This window comes from Haliotis rufescens, unplaced genomic scaffold (genome assembly GCF_023055435.1).
Source record: "Haliotis rufescens isolate VD_foot unplaced genomic scaffold, xgHalRufe1.0.p SCAF_15, whole genome shotgun sequence".
In the NCBI taxonomy this organism is placed as follows: Eukaryota; Metazoa; Mollusca; class Gastropoda; order Lepetellida; family Haliotidae; genus Haliotis; species Haliotis rufescens.
Genome location: NW_025963835.1, coordinates 20,404,244 through 20,426,391, shown reverse-complemented (window position 1 = coordinate 20,426,391; position 22,148 = coordinate 20,404,244). Strand labels below are relative to the sequence as shown.

Here is a 22,148-nt window from a genome sequence, read left to right as displayed (position 1 = left end):
GCTGTTTAACAATCCACAGGGTTTCAGCATTGCAATACTTAGCATGCTTAGTGCCTCATATAAGCATATTATGAGCATGGTGATGTCATCGCATTGTCATTTATTAACATAAAATTATAAAAAAGATGCAGAACTTATCTAGGAAATGTAAAATGGTATGAAAATGTATTGCCAATTATTTTTCTGACTGCATGGGTTCTAAGAGTTCTCTGATAATGTGAATCTACATGTTTTTGTTAAGTATATTGTGTTTCACATATTGTCTAGATATTGCTTAATTTTGATCTATTTTTTCTCTTTGCTAATCCTTCATACTCACTTTACTGCTGCTATCTTATGCATGAATAACTTCATCGCAATAAAGATGAAATATCGCTCATTCACTACAAGAGTTATCAAGCCACTGTTAATGTAGTATTCACAAGAGTTCTGTTAATGTAATATTCTCTACAAGAGTTCTGTTAATGTAATATTCACTACAAGAGTTTTGTAAATGTAATATTCACAAGAGCTCTGTTAATGTAATATTCACTACAAGAGTTCTGTAAACGTAATATTCACTACAAGAGTTCTGTTAATATAATATTTACAAGAGCTCTGTAAATGTAATATTCACTACAAGAGTTCTGTAAATGTAATATTCACAAGAGCTCTGTTAATGTAATATTCACTCCAAGAGTTCTGTAAATGTAATATTCACTACAAGAGTTCTGTAAATGTAATATTCACTACAAGAGTTCTGTTAATGTAATATTCACTCCAAGAGTTCTGTAAATGTAATATTCACTCCAAGAGTTCTGTAAATGTAATATTCACTACAAGAGTTCTTTTAATGTAATATTCACTACAAGAGTTCTGTTAATGTAATATTCACTCCAAGAGTTCTGTAAATGTAATATTCACTCCAAGAGTTCTGTAAATGTAATATTCACTACAAGAGTTCTTTTAATGTAATATTCACTACAAGAGTTCTGTTAATGTAATATTCACTCCAAGAGTTCTGTAAATGTAATATTCACTCCAAGAGTTCTGTAAATGTAATATTCACTACAAGAGTTCTTTTAATGTAATATTCACTACAAGAGTTCTTTTAATGTAATATTCACTACAAGAGTTCTGTAAATGTAATATTCACTACAAGAGTTCTTTTAATGTAATATTCACTACAAGAGTTCTGTTAATGTAATATTCACTCCAAGAGTTCTGTAAATGTAATATTCACTCCAAGAGTTCTGTAAATGTAATATTCACTACAAGAGTTCTTTTAATGTAATATTCACTCCAAGAGTTCTGTAAATGTAATATTCACTCCAAGAGTTCTGTAAATGTAATATTCACTACAAGAGTTCTTTTAATGTAATATTCACTACAAGAGTTCTTTTAATGTAATATTCACTCCAAGAGTTCTTTTAATGTAATATTCACTACAAGAGTTCTTTTAATGTAATATTCACTCCAAGAGTTCTGTAAATGTAATATTCACTACAAGAGTTCTTTTAATGTAATATTCACTACAAGAGTTCTTTTAATGTAATATTCACTCCAAGAGTTCTTTTAATGTAATATTCACTACAAGAGTTCTGTTAATGTAATATTCACTACAAGAGTTCTGTAAATGTAATATTCACTACAAGAGTTCTTTTAATGTAATATTCACTACAAGAGTTCTGTTAATGTAATATTCACTACAAGAGTTCTTTTAATGTAATATTCACTACAAGAGTTCTTTTAATGTAATATTCACTACAAGAGTTCTGTTAATGTAATATTCACTCCAAGAGTTCTGTAAATGTAATATTCACTACAAGAGTTCTGTTAATGTAATATTCACTACAAGAGTTCTGTTAATGTAATATTCACTACAAGAGTTCTTTTAATGTAATATTCACTACAAGAGTTCTGTAAATGTAATATTCACTACAAGAGTTCTGTTAATGTAATATTCACTACAAGAGTTCTTTTAATGTAATATTCACTACAAGAGTTCTTTTAATGTAATATTCACTCAAAGAGTTCTGTAAATGTAATATTCACAAGAGCTCTGTTAATGTAATATTCACTACAAGAGTTCTTTTAATGTAATATTCACTACAAGAGTTCTGTAAATGTAATATTCACTACAAGAGTTCTGTTAATGTAATATTCACTACAAGAGTTCTGTAAATGTAATATTCACTACAAGAGTTCTGTTAATGTAATATTCACTACAAGAGTTCTGTAAATGTAATATTCACTACAAGAGTTCTGTTAATGTAATATTCACTACAAGAGTTCTGTTAATGTAATATTCACTACAAGAGTTCTGTTAATGTAATATTCACTACAAGAGTTCTGTAAATGTAATATTCACTACAAGAGTTCTGTAAATGTAATATTCACTACAAGAGTTCTGTAAATGTAATATTCACTACAAGAGTTCTGTAAATGTAATATTCACTAGAGTTTTCCAACCACTAACTGTTTACTTCTTCTGAAATTCATTCGGAAAGTAATATCTGAACATGATAAACATCATAAGCACTTCCAACATTTCCAGTTAGCATGATCAGTGTACGTGATGCCATGGCCGATAAAGAGAACGCTTCTCAGCTTTGCCTTGTGGTAATTGGTACTCAGTCTTTGCCTGCACTTGTACCATTGTAGCAGATTCTATTCCTTTCAGGGCTTGATGTAAGGAACCTGACTTAATTTGCACCAGGTACATATTGACATGAAAATCCAGTTGCACAAGACAAAACCAGGTTGCACCCATTTATCAAAGTTGAAACATTGGCTGGTCTACTGCAAGTTTCACATAAATTAATGACGTATTGCTGTAAAACATAATAGGAACATGTGCACCAAATCTTGGAGTACCCACAGTTTGATGATGTAAAAACCCACGAAAGCATGACAAATTACATATACCGTATTCGACGTAATAAGCGCCCAGGGCGCTCTCAAACTAAGAAATAGGGGGCTCTTATTAGAATATTATTTTTGTGAAAAAAACAGAGTTAAAAGATAAATTTCGTGGTTTATGCTGACAGCCTTAAATGTTTATATACGACAGATATATTTTTCCAGAATTTATTTGCCAATAATTAAGGGTGCATATAACACACGAGTGCGTATTATAAGCGAATAAATAAGTCTTGTGTACATTGATCAATCGGAAGGGGTGCTAATTGGGTTTGTTCACTAGCCAATCTATTAGCAAATATCGCCGTGGGCGCTTATTAGAGCGGGGCGCTTATTACGTCGAATACGGTAATGTCGGTATTAGTGATGTAGTATAGTAAACAAACCTTAGAGGTATTGAATGCACTCAAAGATTCATGTTGTGTGGACAAGTTAGGGTTAGGCAGACACAAATAACAATTGTTTTGACATGCATGTTGACACAAATATTTGGTTGCATTTTCAATAATAGGTTGCACTGGTGCATGTTTTCTATTGTTAAAATAACTTAATAAGCCCTGTTTACTAGTCATATTGGGTACTGTCTATTGTCTGTGAATGTCAAGTCTTGTTTACGTATCGTATTGTGATCATATCCCCACGTCACTATCCAGAAATCTATCGGGTCACTATAAAGCATATCATTACTGGGCCCACTTGCACAAAGCGATCTTAGCGCTAAGTTGATTGTAACTCACTAAGTATGCGATCTTAAATTTTTGTTATGATCAGGCGCCCATTCCACAAAGCAATCTTAACTAAGAGAGTTGTGAGTTAAGATCAAAATGCTAAGTTGCTCCGGAACAACTTAGGATTGCTAAAATCGATCTTAAATATTGTACAATAACAACAAAGATGGCGACTTTTATTATGGTGTGCAAGGAAATGCGCCATCTGCTAAACATGACCAAGGGAAAATTTCGTATCTTTATGGCTGAAGATTCCGATCTTTGTTAAGATCGGCTACTTAAGAACTTGTAAAGTTACAATCCCCCTAAGATCGCTTTGTGGAACGGTTGTAAACTTTAGCTAAGACAATTTTAGAATCGACGTAAGTCTCTAAGATTGATTGTAGTTACGATAGCTTTGTGCAAGCAGGCCCTGGATACAGTTACTGGCACAAGTCTCTGGACCAACATATTTGCCGATCCTTGTATACAATAACATTTTTAGAGTTTGATCAACAGTGCGAGTCAGGGGTATTGTATGTGAGGATTGTGCACCGTCACGACCTGATGTGCATGTTCAACAGCTGTGGACTGGAGCATAAAGACTTATCAGTGCTGAATGTATTCCAGCTGCTTCTCAAGAGGACCTGTAACAACAGCGACCCCCTGTGTGTCACCACGCCTGACCTCACCAAGATACAGGCTGGGAGACAGAATGAAGGACTGGTCTTGACACCACACACTAGTGTCACACTATATGATGTACAGCTCAGATTGGTCCACATGCTAGCTCACAGCCAGGGGCTAAGCTAGGGGAAATTAAAATGGAAGCACTCATATTGCAGTACTTACTTTTCTTAAACACTCATATTGCAGTACTTACTTACCTTTTTTAAACACTCATATTGCAGTACTTACTTTTCTTAAACACTCATATTGCAGTACTTACTTTTCTTAAACACTCATATTGCAGTACTTACTTTTCTTAAACACTCATATTGCAGTACTTACTTTTCTTAAACACTTATAACATTACCAAACACAAGCAGGCCAGAGTGAGTGAGTTGGTTTAACGCCGCTTTTAACAGTGTTCCAGTTATATCACGACGTGTCAGCTTAATGTGGGAGGAAAGCCCAAAGTGATGCAGGTCTCAGTGTACCACTTCGGTGAAACCCACGAGCACAGGTATGGTGCTGACAAACCTAGAAACATAATCGGGGCAAACTGGGATTCGAACCCACAATCATAGGTTTCTGGCGTGTTCAAGGGACGCAACTCTGCACAGCGAATCGCGGCGCCTTAGACGACTGGGCCACCCGTGCCCCCCAAGCAAGCCAGAGCAATATATCTTACACAGAGATATCACAAAATATCCTTACCATGTTCTGTACATAACACATTTCTATGAATCAAACAGTTTGATTATTGTGATCAAACCCGGATATCCTCATAAGATATAAATTCCAGTTGTTGTGAAGGGCCAAATGGCTGTGAAAATTAAATGAATAGACCACTGAAAATCAGTGATGACACCAGGTGTTCGTGAAATGTAACAAGCAAACAACAACATAGAACCAACTCATCAACCACAATTTTGACACTGGAAGGCGGTCAACCTGTAAATTAACACTTTCCCTTTCTTTGTTATTTAACGCCGCACTCATCAATATTCCAGCTGTAAATAATTGAGTCTGGACCAGACAATCCAGTGATTGACACCCTGAGCATCGATCCACACAATTTGGATACATTGACATGCATCAACCAAGCCAGTGAGCCTGACCACCCGATCCCATTAGTCGCCTCCTACGACATGCATAGTCGCCTTTTACCGCAAGCATAGTGGCCTTTTCTAGCAAGCATGGGTTTCTAAAGACCTTTTCTAACCCGGATCTTCATGGGGAGCTGTGAATGTGAAGGTGTGACAGGTCTGTCTATGATGGCTTACATACCACAGGCAAGAGTACATGCAAGTATCGTGAGACGAGCTGGATCATGAGCAAGGTATCGTGATATGTATCAGATCACACAGTTGGACCTAACAAATATACATAAAATACAGTACATAAGGTGAGGTGAGGTGAGGTGAAATGGGGTTTAACGTCGCGTCCAAGATTATTGCACTTATATAGCGACGTGCATGCACGTGTGTGTGTGTGTGTGTGTGTGTGTGTGTGTGTGTGTGTGTGTGTGTGTGTGTGTGTGTGTGTGTGTGTGTGTGTGTCTGCTTGTACAAGTCCGGACTGATGGCGATTTTATAGTGCTAGCCCACTGAGATACCATGCCGCAGTTTAACATGAATACCCCACTCAGACACAGTATACTGACTCCGAGCCGAACAGTCCTTGCTTTAGCCCCTTAATTCCGAGCGCCAGACAGGGCAACAACAAGTACCATCTTTTAACGTCTTTTTGTATGACGTGGTCAACACAGATAAAATCTAAGGAAACAAAGCTCACAGTTCACAATCAGGAGTCAATTTAACTGCTGGACCGTTGGCCCATGGCCAGTTAAAATTACAAAGGGCATGCTGAAACAAATTAGATGGCTCGTCTGGCTAGTCAAAATTTCACACCTTCTCTATGTTTGTTTAATTTTTTTAATTGGACACTGCTCGTGAATCATGTAATTTCAATGAGAAAATATTTAGGCGGGATGAGGTTGTGTGAATGGTTGGCTCAAAGATCATCTTGGTAGAATGACACAGCAGGCGGCCATTTTGTAATGTTCTGTACAACAACAACATCTCTATCTGCTCATTAAATCGCCACAAAATGAGGCAAATGGAAGTGCATGAAATGATGCTTCAGGGGTGAGGAATTCTAAAATGTTCGGAGCCCCCTAATAACCTCAGTCAGGGCCTCCAACATTTAGTTTTGGGCCAGTTAGTTGGAAGGGCCAGTAACGCAAGCCCAGCTCGCTACATATAAGTTTGTTGTTAAATCTACCCCAGGTACATTGTAGACAGAGTAGACAAATAGCATTCACATAGTCAGGAAGGGATTTAGCCAAGATTCAAAACAAAGTGACCTTGGCAGGCAAACTGGAAAACAGATGTTATTTAGTTTTAACTTGACTTTTTCATCAAGTTCTTATTTTCTTAATTACAGAGATATCTTAATGCTGTAACGCAATAATGTAACATTATACCACTTCCTCTTTCAGTTTATTGCCCCTGCGACCTTGACCAAGCCATTACATATTTATAAACATCATCATTATTTGGGAATGTTTTTCTTCTCACAGGGGAATAATGACTGACATTTCTAGATAAAACCATGTTCAGGCATTACTATATTGATTATCTGACCACAAAGTAGAGTAAGGCTATGTTTACATATTGCGACCTGTGAAGATCCAGGTCAGAATTAGTCTTCAGCAACCCATGTTTGTCCGAAGAGGCATCTAACAGGATCGGGTGGTCAGGCTCACTAACTCGGTTGATGCATGTCATTGATCCCAATTGCACAGATCGATGCTCATGATGTTAATCACCAGATTGTCTGGTCCAGACCTGATTATATTTACAGACCGCTGTCATATAGGTGGAACATTGCTGTGTGCCGCGTTCAACAAGAAACAAACAAGCATCACATATTGCACCTTTTAAAGGTTGAAGGGGATCCATTAGCCACACAAGTGGCTTTATGAGCAGCATGGGGTACCAATGACCTATGCTGCCCTCAGTAACCCGAGTGTGATGGACAAGGAAACAGAGTGAGTACTCCACAAATTTTAATTTTCTGCATATCCCTATTTATTTATTTATTTATTTATTTATTTATTTATTTATTTATTTATTTATTTATTTATTTATTTATTTATTTATTTATTTATTTATTTATTTATTATTTATTTATTTATTTATTTATGGTACGTCTTGAGAATGCATTTATTTATTTATTTATGGTACGTCTTGAAAATGCACTACCAAAACTACATGGCCCGCCATTGACGACTGTTTTGTAACCATTATTTCAGTACTGTAAACTAAATATGCAAAACCCAATGTTAATTTCCTGCCATATATTATGCTTCATGTGACCACTGCACTCATAACTGTGCTGTCAAAAGATATTAAAAAACTTCAGCTTCAAAGAATATCATTCCAACTCACTTAAACATCCAAGACAAGTTATATAATTTGATAATATCAACCACGAAACCCTATCACTGAATGCATGGAGCTAAGCAAGTGTCTCTCTTACTTCACTTCCTGACCTACACAAAGCTTTGACCTACATCTTCCCGACCATCAATTGAATTCTTAACATGTTTACCGCAAACTTCCCATTTGACATAATTCATTATCTAAAACCAGCCTGGATTTATTTCCTCCGAGACAGATGCAGGAAAGTGTTGCAATCTTGTCAAAATTGTGAAACAGCCTCTCCATCCACAAAACCCCAGCCGTGTGTGGACACACCTCCAGCCTTCACGCACCCAAAGCAAACAAGATGCCCCACCTCAATGTAATAAAACACATGTCATAGCTGAATGAGAGTCGTGCGTAGGTCCAATGCTGATGAAATAATACACAGCTCTCAAGCCTCGGTCTTCTAGCTAACAACCAAACTCTAGCCCTTCCAATGCAGGGCCTTATAATCAATACACCGACTGGCGTTACCAGCTCATACACATATCCCGGAATATGTCACATCACTGTGAACCCCAGTTGACCCTTCCAACTGAAATGAGATAATACTATAGCAGGCAGGGGGATTTGTGGCTGCCTCCTCCTCCTCCTCTGACACAAGCTGTTGTCCTAGGTGGGATAGGTTCAGTTCAAGGGCATGTTTCTGTCCTCCTTGGGGTTCGAATGAGGAAGTAGGTCAGCTCAGCCCATTTCTAATGCTCAATTAGGTTCCAGATCTATAATTTAAGGATCATGTGTTTGACATCTTTGAGATCACTGTGGTGAACTAGGTCATGACCCATTTCCCTACAGCTGCATATGGTCATTATTTAATTATAATTCATAGCTTGGCGATGTGGGAAAGATGTGTCAAAATACAATGCAACACGTAAGCATCAAATAGGATGCTAATGTACTAGAAAATCGACTCCCCAATGTATTTTGTCATCATCCTGACCCTTCTTTAATCATGGTAATATTAAACATGGCAAAGGATGTGGAATACTCTAATTGATTAATCTTGGATATAAAAATGCATTAACTCAGGGTGCAATGTTTATCAGTTTTTTTTCAACCATGGCAACAGAAAAACCATTAGAGAACTATAAAACATAATTATAATGCAAATATTGTGATTTCAAATAAGCTCATTTTTAAGGACGTACAAATCCTACTCACACCATGCCATAACAGTGCGAATCGTACCTTTTCAGACCATACCATATCAAAGTGCAAATCCTACTTAGACCATGCCAGACCAGTGTGCAAATCGTACTTAGACCATGCCAGATCAGTGTGCAAATCTTACTTAGACCATGCGATCAGAATGCAAATCCTACCTAGACCATGCCAGACCAGTGTGCAAATCTTACTTAGACCATGCCATATCAGTGTCCAAATCTTACTTTGACCATGCCATCAGAGTGCAAATCCTACTTAGGCCAATCTATATCGGTGTGCAAATCCTATGTAGGCCATTCTATATCCGTGTGCAAATCCTACTTAGGCCACTCTATATCAGTGTGCAAATCCAACTTAGGCCCCTCTATATCCGTGTGCAAATCCTACTTAGGCCACACTATATCCGTGTGCAAATCCAACTTAGGCCACTCTATATCGGTGTACAAATCCTATGTAGGCCACTCTATATCCGTGTGCAAATCCTACTTAGGCCACTCTATATCCGTGTGCAAATCCAACTTAGGCCACTCTATATCCGTGTGCAAATCCAACTTAGGCCACTCTATATCGGTGTGCAAATCCAACTTAGGCCACTCTATATCCGTGTGCAAATCCTACTTAGGCCACTCTATATCCGTGTGCAAATCCAACTTAGGCCGCTCTATATCCGTGTACAAATCCAACTTAGGCCACTCTATATCCGTGTGCAAATCCAACTTAGGCCACTCTATATCCGTGTGCAAATCCAACTTAGGCCACTCTATATCGGTGTGCAAATCCTACTTAGGCCACTCTATATCCGTGTACAAATCCAACTTAGGCCACTCTATATCCGTGTGCAAATCCAACTTAGGCCACTCTATATCGGTGTGCAAATCCTACTTAGGCCACTCTATATCCGTGTACAAATCCAACTTAGGCCACTCTATATCCGTGTGCAAATCCTACTTGGGCCACTCTATATCCGTGTGCAAATCCAACTTAGGCCACTCTATATCGGTGTGCAAATCCTACTTAGGCCACTCTATATCCGTGTACAAATCCAACTTGGGCCACTCTATATCCATGTACAAATCCTACTTGGGCCACTCTATATCCGTGTGCAAATCCAACTTAGGCCACTCTATATCGGTGTGCAAATCCTACTTAGGCCACTCTATATCCGTGTACAAATCCAACTTAGGCCACTCTATATCCGTGTGCAAATCCTACTTGGGCCACTCTATATCCGTGTGCAAATCCAACTTAGGCCACTCTATATCCGTGTGCAAATCCAACTTAGGCCGCTCTATATCCGTGTGCAAATCCTACTTAGGCCACTCTATATCCGTGTGCAAATCCAACTTAGGCCGCTCTATATCCGTGTGCAAATCCTACTTAGGCCACTCTATATCCGTGTGCAAATCCAACTTAGGCCACTCTATATCGGTGTGCAAATCCAACTTAGGCCACTCTATATCCGTGTACAAATCCAACTTAGGCCACTCTATATCCGTGTGCAAATCCAACTTAGGCCACTCTATATCGGTGTGCAAATACAACTTAGGCCACTCTATATCGGTGTGCAAATACAACTTAGGCCACTCTATATCCGTGTGCAAACACAACTTAGGCCACTCTATATCTGTGTGCAAATCCTACTTAGGCCACTCTATATCCGTGTGCAAATCCAACTTAGGCCACTCTATATCCGTGTGCAAATCCTACTTAGGCCACTCTATATCCGTGTGCAAATCCAACTTAGGCCACTCTATATCGGTGTGCAAATCCAACTTAGGCCAATCTATATCCGTGTGCAAATCCTACTTGGGCCACTCTATATCCTTGTGCAAATCCAACTTAGGCCACTCTATATCCGTGTGCAAATCCAACTTAGGCCACTCTATATCCGTGTGCAAATACAACTTAGGCCACTCTATATCCGTGTGCAAATCCAACTTAGGCCACTCTATATCCGTGTGCAAATACAACTTAGGCCACTCTATATCCGTGTGCAAATCCAACTTAGGCCACTCTATATCCGTGTGCAAATCCTACTTAGGCCACTCTATATCCGTGTGCAAATCCTTCCTTGTCTCTGCCTCATGTCAACCAGCCCAGTTGTCCATTGAGTGAGTGAGTGAGTAGAATTGTGTGTGCTGCTTCGAACAGTATTTCCTAAACAGGTATACTGCTCCAAAGAAGTTAAGAACATCCGATTCTTTCCTACTACTACTATAGCTAAACTGCCATGCCATCATTGCCATGACAGATAAACTATACTAATACAAAGAATCAGGTGACCTTTAACTTCCTTTGAGTAGAATGCAATGTATTTTCTGATCACATGCCTAAATTGATCATTATTTTGCAAAAGTCAAAATGGCCGCAGTCGTTGAGGGAGCAGTACAATAGCCACCTCCATCATGTCCATTGACAAGTCACAGGAACCAGTCGCTTTCCCAGTGTTACAGGAAACGAGAGACACGTCAATATTGTTGTCAGCAAATATGAAAAGGTCGTCCACCTCTACAACACTGCATTAAGCAGCTCACCATCTATAAAACCAACAAGACTAAAACCTTTGAACAAACGAACAAATGCCCATACTCCCGCCCCTAACATCAATTTAAGCAAAAACCCTATTTTCTTCATGGATTTTTGTGAATGTACGGCTTAGATTTCATTAATTAACATGCTGAATCGAGTCCAATAATCTACCATATTTGCTAGACAATTGAAAAATGGCCAAAAAAAACATGTTCGTCTCTTTGGTCGATAAGGCAAAGAAAGCTTTTGTAGACATGGTAGATCATTCATGTTGATAAATGATTGGGCTGCATTGAATAGTTCATGTTGCAATTCCAAAATTTCAGTACTGCAGAATTATAAAATGCACATATTTTCATATAGCTCTGTATCCATGCCAGAAATAGGCCACAACACCCTCCTGGTGCCACACCATTTTTACCAAAGGCAAAGATTCAATCGAGCACGCAAATTACCCCCTCACCTCCCTGGGGAGTATACAACCGCGCTGCCTGTCAGGTTTGCATTCACACAACCATCTCATCGATCTGGGTACCCATTTGCTGATAGGTGAAAAGAGGCCAATTTCAACCAAAACCACTCGCCAAAAGCAAGGCTCATTCTTCAACTCGGCACAGCAGCATTACTGTATCTGTTTCACTTATGACGTGACCTGTAAAGATCCATGTAAGAATTGGTCTTCAGCAACCAATGATGCTTGTCGTAAGACACGACTAACAGGATCGGGTGGTCAGGCTTGCTGACTTGGTTGATGCATGTCATCTGTCCCTAATGCGCCGATCGATGCTCACAATATCAATCATTGGACTGCCTGGTCCAGATTTGATTATTTACAGCCCATATAGCTGGAATATTGCTGAGTGCTGTGTTAAACAAAACAAATCTATCACTTATACACAGCCTACTAGGTGGGTACATGGTTTCACAAACAAAATAACCTCGTACCTTCAAAACAACATCCACAACATTAACTTTCGTCAACCTTCTGGCCTTGCGAGTATATTTACCATATTTACCATAATAAGCGCCTTGGGTACATAGAATACTGTAAATAAGTAAGTGTGAGTATGAAATTAATGCGAAATATTTTTCTTGCTGACATTAATAAAGTGACACATTTTGTAACTGGACATACCGGAGTATATTGTCATGTCAGGTTCACGGCACTTGGGCAAACAGTGACATAACAAGGCTCACAATAAATAAACATAACTATGCGCTAGATTTAGATAGTAACTGGTCAGTTTGATCAAGCTGTGTATGACAGGGTCTTTGTTGTTGAAACCTTGTCAAATAATGTTATTACAATGAGTGAGTGAGTGAGTGAGTGAGTGAGTTGGGTTTAATACCTTTCAACATTATTCCAGTTATATCACGGCATGTCAGCTTAATGTGGGAGAAAAGCTCGAAGTGATGCAGGCCTCAGAAGTTTACCACTTCGGTGAAACCCACGAGCACAGATATGGTGAAGACAAACCTAGAAACCTAAATGGGGCGAACTGGGATTTGAACCCACAATCATAGGTTTCTGGCGTGTTCAAGGGACACAACTCTGCACAGCGAATCGGGGCGCCTTAGACGACTGGACCACCTGTGCCCCCTATAACTACAAACAAAACACTGTTGCCAAGTAGTTTTAATAGTTCCATGACAGGGCTACTAGCATCCACTTCATGACGCAGTTTAGTCCAATAATCGACACACATTAATTTGGTGATGCATCAATATTTACTGTATTGACATGGCAGGCGCTTATTAAAACCATTTACAATCAGCTAAATTTGTCGTCCGAGATCGACCAGTAGTGAACCTACAATGTTTTCAATAACAGTTACCAAGTACTGATGTTTTTTGTAAATAATCTGCAACCTACACAAGAAGTAGGTCAGGGGATGCTTATTGAAGCATGCCACCTAATACCACGATTATGGTACACGAGAAAGGAACAGTTTGTATACAAGAAACCTAGTGGGCTAGCAGACTAGCGTGATTTTGAAGGCTGCCACTGTACCACCAGCACAAACAAATACCAAGTTAGTGAGCAGCCTTATGGTTCTTACAGATGGGGGATTTAATTGTATTACGTGACGTACAAATGTGCGTCCATTACTCACAAATGTTGAGATTGGAAGCAGAAAGAAATAAACTACATCCCGAGGGACACACAATAATATTCACTGTCCACATGATCATTGATTCATTGCAGGCTCTAAAGTAATTATCAAAACATACATACATACATACAGTACACTACACCATTTCATTACTTTACAGGGCCCTCATATTGCCTGTAAGGACCCTGGAGCCCCGCTTTTGTAAGTCAATGTAAAGTCCTGTTGTATCAATGGAAACTTAAAGACTGTGTGATGAACACCTGACATGGACTGTCCGAACATCGATTGTATTTCTTATCAAAACTGAAAAATATTATAAAAATTAGTTTCAATCTTTGCAACATCCATACCCTTTCACGTTTACTGGGACTAGCACTCTAGCAGTGAATATTATTTGTGTCTACTCTTAATATATAAAATTATATATGAATATAAGACGCCATATTTTGTGTCAGACAAACCCTATTTACTTGATAGTGATTGGTGCACATTCCAAATGCCATCAGTATTGTGATGGGGCATTTTTCCATGTGTTACATCCACTACTCATAATAGGGAATGGCAACACAAGACTGGACGTTGCAACATGTTGCCGGTCAGTTTCCTTTTGACCTTTTGCATTCATAGCAACAGATTACTAATATTCCCCGAAGACATTTTGCCAGAGTTGTCTGAATTTTGTCAGTTGCCATGTTCTCTAGTCATGTCACAGATAGGGAGTCGGCATTTTACCATGATCACATTGCTTCAGAGAGAAATGGACAGGTAACAAAAATCTGTAAAACTACCCTACTGAAAGCAGTGAGTGATTGAGTTTGGTTTTACGCCGCTTTAGCAATATTCCAGCACCAGAAATGGGCTTCACACATTGTACCCATGTAGGGAATCGAACCTGGTCTTCGGCGTGACGAGCGAACGCTTGAAACCACGAGGCTACCCGACCGCCCTTACTCAAAGCAGACGACCACAGCATGATGACATACAATCAGCCAAGTCACCAAAACCGATTCCCAGGCACCCAATCCATGAGAGAATTCTACCCTGGAATCCAACCTGCCGTCAAGCACCCAATCCTAGTTACCCGTGAATGCCCAAAGGATCAAAATCAGAAAGCCTCGAACAACCCTTAAAACTACTTTTTATATCAGATTTTGATTTACCATGTTACCTTCTGCTGATAGTGCTGAGGCTTGGGGCAGGTAACTTGTATACGCATATTATACCTGGCTGGGTTTCAAAAAAAAAAAATCAACCTGGATGATTTTTAATATATACATTGAAGTTTTGAGGCATTTATGTTCACATAAACAAACAAAAATAGGCCACACCCAATAGCAACCTACTGCTTTCTGATTAGCTGGAAACAGGGTGGGCGGGGCTTGGGTCGCCTTATTGCGCTGATCAATTCCACTGACTTTGAATGGTCGTCTATACAGTTTTGTGTGTTAATGATTAAATAAGCAGTCTGTGCAGTTACTGTTGGCTTATTCTTTTATAAGAATTGACTTCTTCAACATGTTTTTTGTTTATGGAGGTATAAACGAAAAAGAAAAAATGTGTGCACAGTACTACACACAGTGTAAATCAGCATAGCAGATTTACATAAAGTGGGGATACACAAATTGGCACACTGGTTTTTATGTTTAGTGAGTGAGTGAGTGAGTTGAGTTTAACGCCGCTTTTAACAGTATTCCAGTTATATCGCAGCGTGTCAGCTTAATGTGGGAGGAAAGCCCGCAGTGATGCAGGTCCCATAGTGTTCTAGATCATTTTTGCCATTAAACAATTATATAATCACATGACTAACCACAGGTCCGGGTAGTTCTGTGGGTACACGAGTCCTACTCAGTATGCACCCGACCCGGCTCTACAAGAGGAATAATAAATTTTTAACGTTTCAAGGAGTGTCCTCATTCAAATAATTATGGGTGCAGTGATTCACTGAATGATTGGTACTCACAAAATATATAATATATCGGTAGGTCAGGCATCAATACAAACGACACAGTGATTGATATTCAGGGACTTAGCTAGGATTATAAACGATGTGCCCTTGGCAGGCAAATTGAGAACAAATTATTTTGTTCAAATTAAGTATTCTTAACGTTCTTAGTTTCTTAAAATCAGAGATATTTTAAAATTGCATTATAACACTGCAATAATTGCAAAATGTACAACTTAGCATAAAAGACTCTTCCTCTATATTTTTACTACCGTATTCGACGTAATAAGCACCCAGGGCTGTACATTGATCAATCGGAAGGGGTGTTAATTGGGATTGTTCACTAGCCAATATATTAGCAAATATTGCCGTGGGCGCTTATTAGAGCGGGGCGTTTATTACGGCGAATACGGTAGGTTCAGTCGGACAGTCGGATGTTATTTTTAATGCTCTTCCCCTTTATTGGCCCTGTTATCAGTGAAATACAAGTCACAAGCCAGAACATTAGTCACAACTACATTAACACAACTGTGAATTATATAACTCCAATTTGGGAATTTTTACTGACATTTGCTGCTGACTTGTTGACAAATATCAGCATCGGAGCTAGGCTAGATTAATCCCTGATATGGTTACCAATAGTTGGTGTATACGTACAGATGATTGAATTGGTCCTGTTTTTAAAGTGTTAACTTTCTTCGACCTTTAAATATTACTCCGACCATTCGTCTAAGGAATTCTATGGTGAATTCTATGTAAAACAAAACAAAAAGTGAGTAGGACTCACTAATACCCCCAACTTCAGCAGTGAACTCCAACATATTTCTAAGTTCAAAACATGAAAAAATAAAATCGATATTTACCCGAAACATCCACTTATCGAAATGAAACTTTGCACTGCACCTCTCCTATTGGTATATAGAAATTGTACCTCCAATTTGAAAAGAATCCATTAAGTAGCTTTTAAGTTATAGGTCGCACAAATGTTGAAGCAAAAAATTATAAGTTCACAACATGAAAAACATCCTATGTTTTCAGAAAATACACTCATCTAAATTAAACTTTGCACTGCACCTCTTCTATTAGTATGGAAACTGTTCTCTATCTTTGAAAAGAATCCATGAAGCAGTTTTCAAGTTATGGGTAGCACAAATGTTGAAGCAAAAATATTCTAAGTATAAAAATGAAAATGCAAATATTGAAATGAAACTTCACACTGCACCTCTCCTATAGGTATTAAAAGTGTTCACCAAGTTTGAAAAGAATCTGTTTGGTAGTTTTCAAGTTATAGGTTGCACGCAAAAATGTCCCCAGAAGATCGGACAGATAGACAGAAGGACTGACATAATTCCATGTTATATAGATAAATTCCTTTTAGATCAGGGGTATAATAATGATGTTGATGGTGTAATAATTATTGAAACATTGATGAGTATTTTGCCCCCTTATCGCTGTCTTCCGCAATCAATGCTGTGTGTATTGTCACCGTGTGGAACAGATGTGCCAGAGGTGGCTGATTATCTGGGCAGTGGGATGTTTTGAGTTGTACATTCCACTCGTGTATCGCATCATGTGCGTACATATAGTACCTGTCGATCTGATTTACGAAGCCACTGACAACAGCTTTTAAAAAACATGGAACTGTATATACTCAAGCAGTATTTTCACATCGAACTACTTCACTGGAACATGTGACAATCAGTGAAAGCATGTAGCACAGGAACTTCACAAGCTAACATGAAGTGGTCACCCCTAAAGAAAACTAAGTAAGCCATGCAAGGTTTCATTCTATACTGGATGTCACTAGTATGACATCATATCACTCAGTGTAATGTTGTTTGTTTGTTGTTTAACGCCGCACTCAGCAATATTCCTGCTATAAGACGGTGGTCTGTAAATTATCAAGTCTGGACCAGACAATCCAGTGATTGACATCATGAGCATCGATCCACGCAAATGGGATCGATGACATGCATCAACCAGGTCAGCGAGCCTGACCATCGGATCGCGTTAGTCACCTCTTACCACAAGCAGTCGCCTTTTACAGCAAGCATAGGTTGCTGAACACCTATTCTACCCCGGAACATCACGGGTCTCGCCTAAGGATGATACCTATATATATGTATACATATATACATATAATGCTGACCACTATCATAAATAACGTGATGACGTCCCCATTGTTATAATTATTGAAACATGATGAGTACTATCACTCTCTTCCACGATCGATACTGTGTGAATACGGTCACCAACAGGAACAGATGTGACAGGTAATTATCTTGGTAATGTGATGTTGTGAGTTGTATATCCTTCACGGGTCCCACCTGCATGAAAATCTCAACCACAAAGACAAAGATTCCATTCATGTCCAGATCGACATTTTTGAATACATCACAGGGATTTCCTTGAAAAAATCCTTCATTTTCGTTTGTGTAGTAAACATAACAGTCGCGAGTATGACAGACCTTGCTTACATCAAACTACTAATGACAGATTACTTTGTGATTAATTTAAATACAGTTTCAATAAATAAAAATATCGCGCACAGTGAAATTTCAAATGCAGGTTTGATTACTTTTCTACATGATCTTTCATGCACAACTTGTTTTGAAATGTGTGATAATAACTAGATAAGCGTGAATCCTGCAATCGTGCACCATCATGGCATGCCAATATCTATGCATATTCGTTACAGGAGATAACAAGGGAGATAACTTCAGTGGAAAGATAAATGTAACAGCGTTTCCGGTCACTTTGCCAAATAGGGTACCTATAAAGACATTAGTATTAATGCACTAATATTGCAACAACAAAAACACACCACTGCATTTGTCAAAAACACCAGCGAGATAAGTACTCCTATGTTCTTACATGTAGATTTCCTATGTCGAAAAAAGCCAGGAACAAGTCCTATTATTCCAGACATTCACTGAACATGCTGAAGAGATAAGGATTGTTAGGAAGTAAAGAGAGGTGCCTCTGATTAGAGCAGTGATTTATCTAAGATTCCAAACTAAGTGCCCTTGGCAGGTAATTAAGATCAAAATTGTGATATTTTTCAAAATTGGATTTTTGCTGTTCTCATATTTATAAATTCTCAGGAATTGGGAAAATTTTAATTCAAATTGGGGATTTTTACTGTCTTTTGCTGCAATAGATAAATCCCTGTAGAGCGACGATTGGGGTTATTTTCACTATTGTAATGGTATTGTGATGGTATAAAACCAACTTTAAGCATGATAATTATTTTCATGAATGTAACAGAAATAAGGAAAGTATTGCCGACAAGGTCAAAATCGGCAATTTCTTCCCTGTCGCCACACCAACCAAAGGGATGTAGGTCTAATCTGAAGTTGTAATCCTTGCTGATCAATATAGAAATTCTGATGTGAGTTTTCTGATACATAATTTATGTTTTATTTTTGACTAATTGCGACTACCAAAACCAACTGTGATGCATACTATCGACAACGCCGTTAGCGTTTTTCAATCCCTTTCAATCCCAGTACAAACCCAGGGCAAAGAATTACAATACATCAATATAGCGTTACACTCCTACATCTGATCATGGTCAAAGGTCTGATTTCATAAAGGTTTTCTGAATAGATCAGGTGAATACCCACGTCTCTTAAAGCAATGTGTGTGTGTGTGTGTGTGTGTGGGGGGGGGGGGGTTATAAAAAAGAAATAATTAAAAGGTTATTTTGTATTTTGTTGCTGTCTATTGATAGTGCAACAAAACATGATGTTGACAATTGATAATTCAATTTGTCAAGGAGGCATTGTCATATAGTGCCATCAATTTGATACCCCTACTGTAAACTCATGTCAATTGTTATTGACATTTGACATCCGAAAATGTTAAAATGTTAAAAGTGAAACAAAATACCATCAAAATTCATAAAACATATTTGAACATTAATTCCTGAGGAGGGGGTGGGGGATAAAAAATAAGAGGGTGGCCCTCAGCAATGAGTGAGTGAGTGAGTGAGTTTGGTTTTACGCCGCTTTTAGCAATATTCCAGCAATATCACGGCGGGGGACACCAGAAATGGGCTTCACACATTGTACCCATGTCGGGAATCGAACCCGGGTCTTCGGCATAAAGAGCGAATGCTTTAACCACTAGGCTACCCGACCGCCCCCCTCAGCAATGAACTCGACATAACCTCGACCTCATGGTCCCAACTGCTATTATTGGCAGTTCCCTAAGTCTGATTAGGAACGTCTTATCATGCTACTCAATCAAGCGGACCGACAGTCCAGTGACAGTCATTAGGTTGTCTTTTATATAAGATAAGAACATGTCACAACACTGTTCAGCCTTCACACTAGTGCAAACTTAATCCAAAAATGCAGCATGACTTTTCTACCACAACTAAATATTCAACCATTAAGATTTTGGTAATCAAATTACTCCTACAAATTACCACTTTTTCGATAAAACAAATTATCAATAATAAAACACAGACAATATGATGGTGTATTATTTGGAGAGATCTGCCACTGCAGTTGACAGCTATAAAGAAATGGTCAAAATGTACATTTTCCATAAGGCATGCAAACATGACATTGACATCTGTTTATTTACCATGACAAACATACAAAACAGTAATTTATCTTATTCCTAATTTAGGACAGCTTCAAATCATGACATTAAGACCCTTAAATCGCACTTGGGGGTCATTTCGTTTTTTAGAAAATAATGAAAATGATATCAAAAGCCCTACCCATTATGCCTTATGACACATTGTTTATTTTTGGAAAGGTTGGGGTTTTTTTCTGATGGGAACAGATTATTACCAAAGATTCCTTGGTTGCTGGTGGCAATCAACATTTCTTAAGCATGTTAAGTGGCTGTTCCCTGTATCGCCTCACCCTAAATAATCTGCATTATTTCACAAATGTAAACATTTGACTGCCATTAATGAATACAGCCTGTCGAACATTTCGTAAACGACCATTGCTGCATGCTAACCTGTGTGTACCGTTTAAGATCGCGCGACTGTAACGTTGGGAATGTATACTAGGTCATATGAAAAGACACTGAAACTGCTGATAAGTGTTTGGCGAAACCTACTGTAAACATAGGAATGTGAGCGTATGACTGTAGCTGCCGCACGCGCGACAGAGCACGAGCAGTTTCTGTCACTTTCTCGATTGACAGCTGTCCATCACTGCAACATTTCAGGTGTGCTATGTGCGTTATGGCTTAATTAACGACAGGTGACTGGGACTGAGAGTGTTGTAGGGACTGTTTGTGGTTGAAAGGGAGGGATGACCCGGAAGCATGGGGGTGCGTTCTGGCGAGATCACTGGACCCCCGTCAATAGTCAGGTGTCACCGCGCACTCGGGGCTGCATGGCGAACAGTCTTACGAGGTCGCCTCGTTGATGGGGTCGGGAGAGTCAATAATGCATTTATACTTACACCACCATGCCATAAGCTCCTTCTCCTATGTAGTTCAAGCTGGTATATCGTGGACCCACTTCAAATATTTGGCCTCGCACAAGTTCACCAGCGGTTTTCCCACCAGATTTCTGCTGATGTGCCGGGGCTGCCATCTTGAAACTGACGCACAGTGCTTGATCACGTGACTACACATACGTGACGTCATACTCATGCAAGGAAGCCCTCCAAACAAAACTGATAGGTATCAAGATGACTGAGAAGGCATAATGTGCCGCAGTGTTTATGAAGCGAACTGAGCATAACCCATTTGACATTACAGAAATAGCTGCTCGTTTTTTTGTTAAACGTCAGATATGTGCTCATTAACGACCAGCTGTGTGTTATTTTGAACAGTAAAGATATCACAATCAAGAATTTGATATGCATCATAATATAGCGTCGGCCTTGGAATGTACAAATGGAAGTCCAAATTTAAAGAGTGTTCGTTTCCATATATTTGTCGATTTATAGAAGATAGATTCATACATATGGAAACCCTAAAATATTACATTCTCTTTAATGGGGACATTTTAAACTGTGTCTACGCGGGCAATGCTCAGTTAATTAATTAATTAAAGCAATCCAAATGGGTATTGAGATACTTGTCTGTCAGGGTATATCGCAACCCTGTGACGTTAAATGTACTCCTACTACTGTTTTGTCTGCTCCACGTATCTCGGGACTGACACCAAAATTAGATGGTGATCGGATGGTCACAATGACTTCTGATATTAATCATGATTCGAAGGGAGTCGAAAACAAAATTTTCTTTGAACTGTTACCTTGGTGATTGTGTGTTCGTGCCCGGCTTACTTCACCCTCGATTATCCAGTATATTAACCTCACTGTGCAGTCTGTTATGATAAATACTCTGCACTCAATCACCAACACATATATAGCTACGTTTGGGAAGTGACGTCACGATCTCGATCTCTTTTTATCCGTAATCTCCCACATAATTTCTCTCGCGCATCAGTGTAATTTGATTAGACGTGTATTTTAACACACTGGTCGTTCGTCTTTACACTGCACCTCATATTCTACCACTAATGGGACCTCATCGGTATTTCCTGTAAAAGCAGGTCCCAAAAATACCAAATGCTTGTCTAAATTGAAGATCAGATGACAATGTATGGCCAGCTGATGAAGTGTGTCATCGTACCCGATGGTGCGAATAGTTGCTC

At 38.8% G+C, this 22,148-nt stretch overlaps 1 protein-coding gene across 2 annotated transcripts in view; it reads right to left on the bottom strand.

Moving 5' to 3' along the window:
* The window catches only part of LOC124135171 (mitogen-activated protein kinase 1), a 49,272-nt gene extending 28,159 nt beyond the window's left edge, over positions 1-21,113 (bottom strand). The window contains exons 1-2 of one of the 2 annotated variants that reach the window (XM_046500400.2): positions 8,924-8,932; positions 5,327-5,329 (exon numbers count right to left, since the gene is read on the bottom strand). In XM_046500400.2, coding sequence (XP_046356356.2) covers positions 5,327-5,329; positions 8,924-8,928 — 8 coding nt within the window. In that variant the 5' untranslated portion in view covers positions 8,929-8,932. Of the gene's footprint in view, positions 1-5,326; positions 5,330-8,923; positions 8,933-20,943 lie in introns of those variants that run through there. The other variant, XM_046500398.2, reaches the window with a different exon arrangement.
* Positions 21,114-22,148: the final 1,035 nt, after the last annotated feature.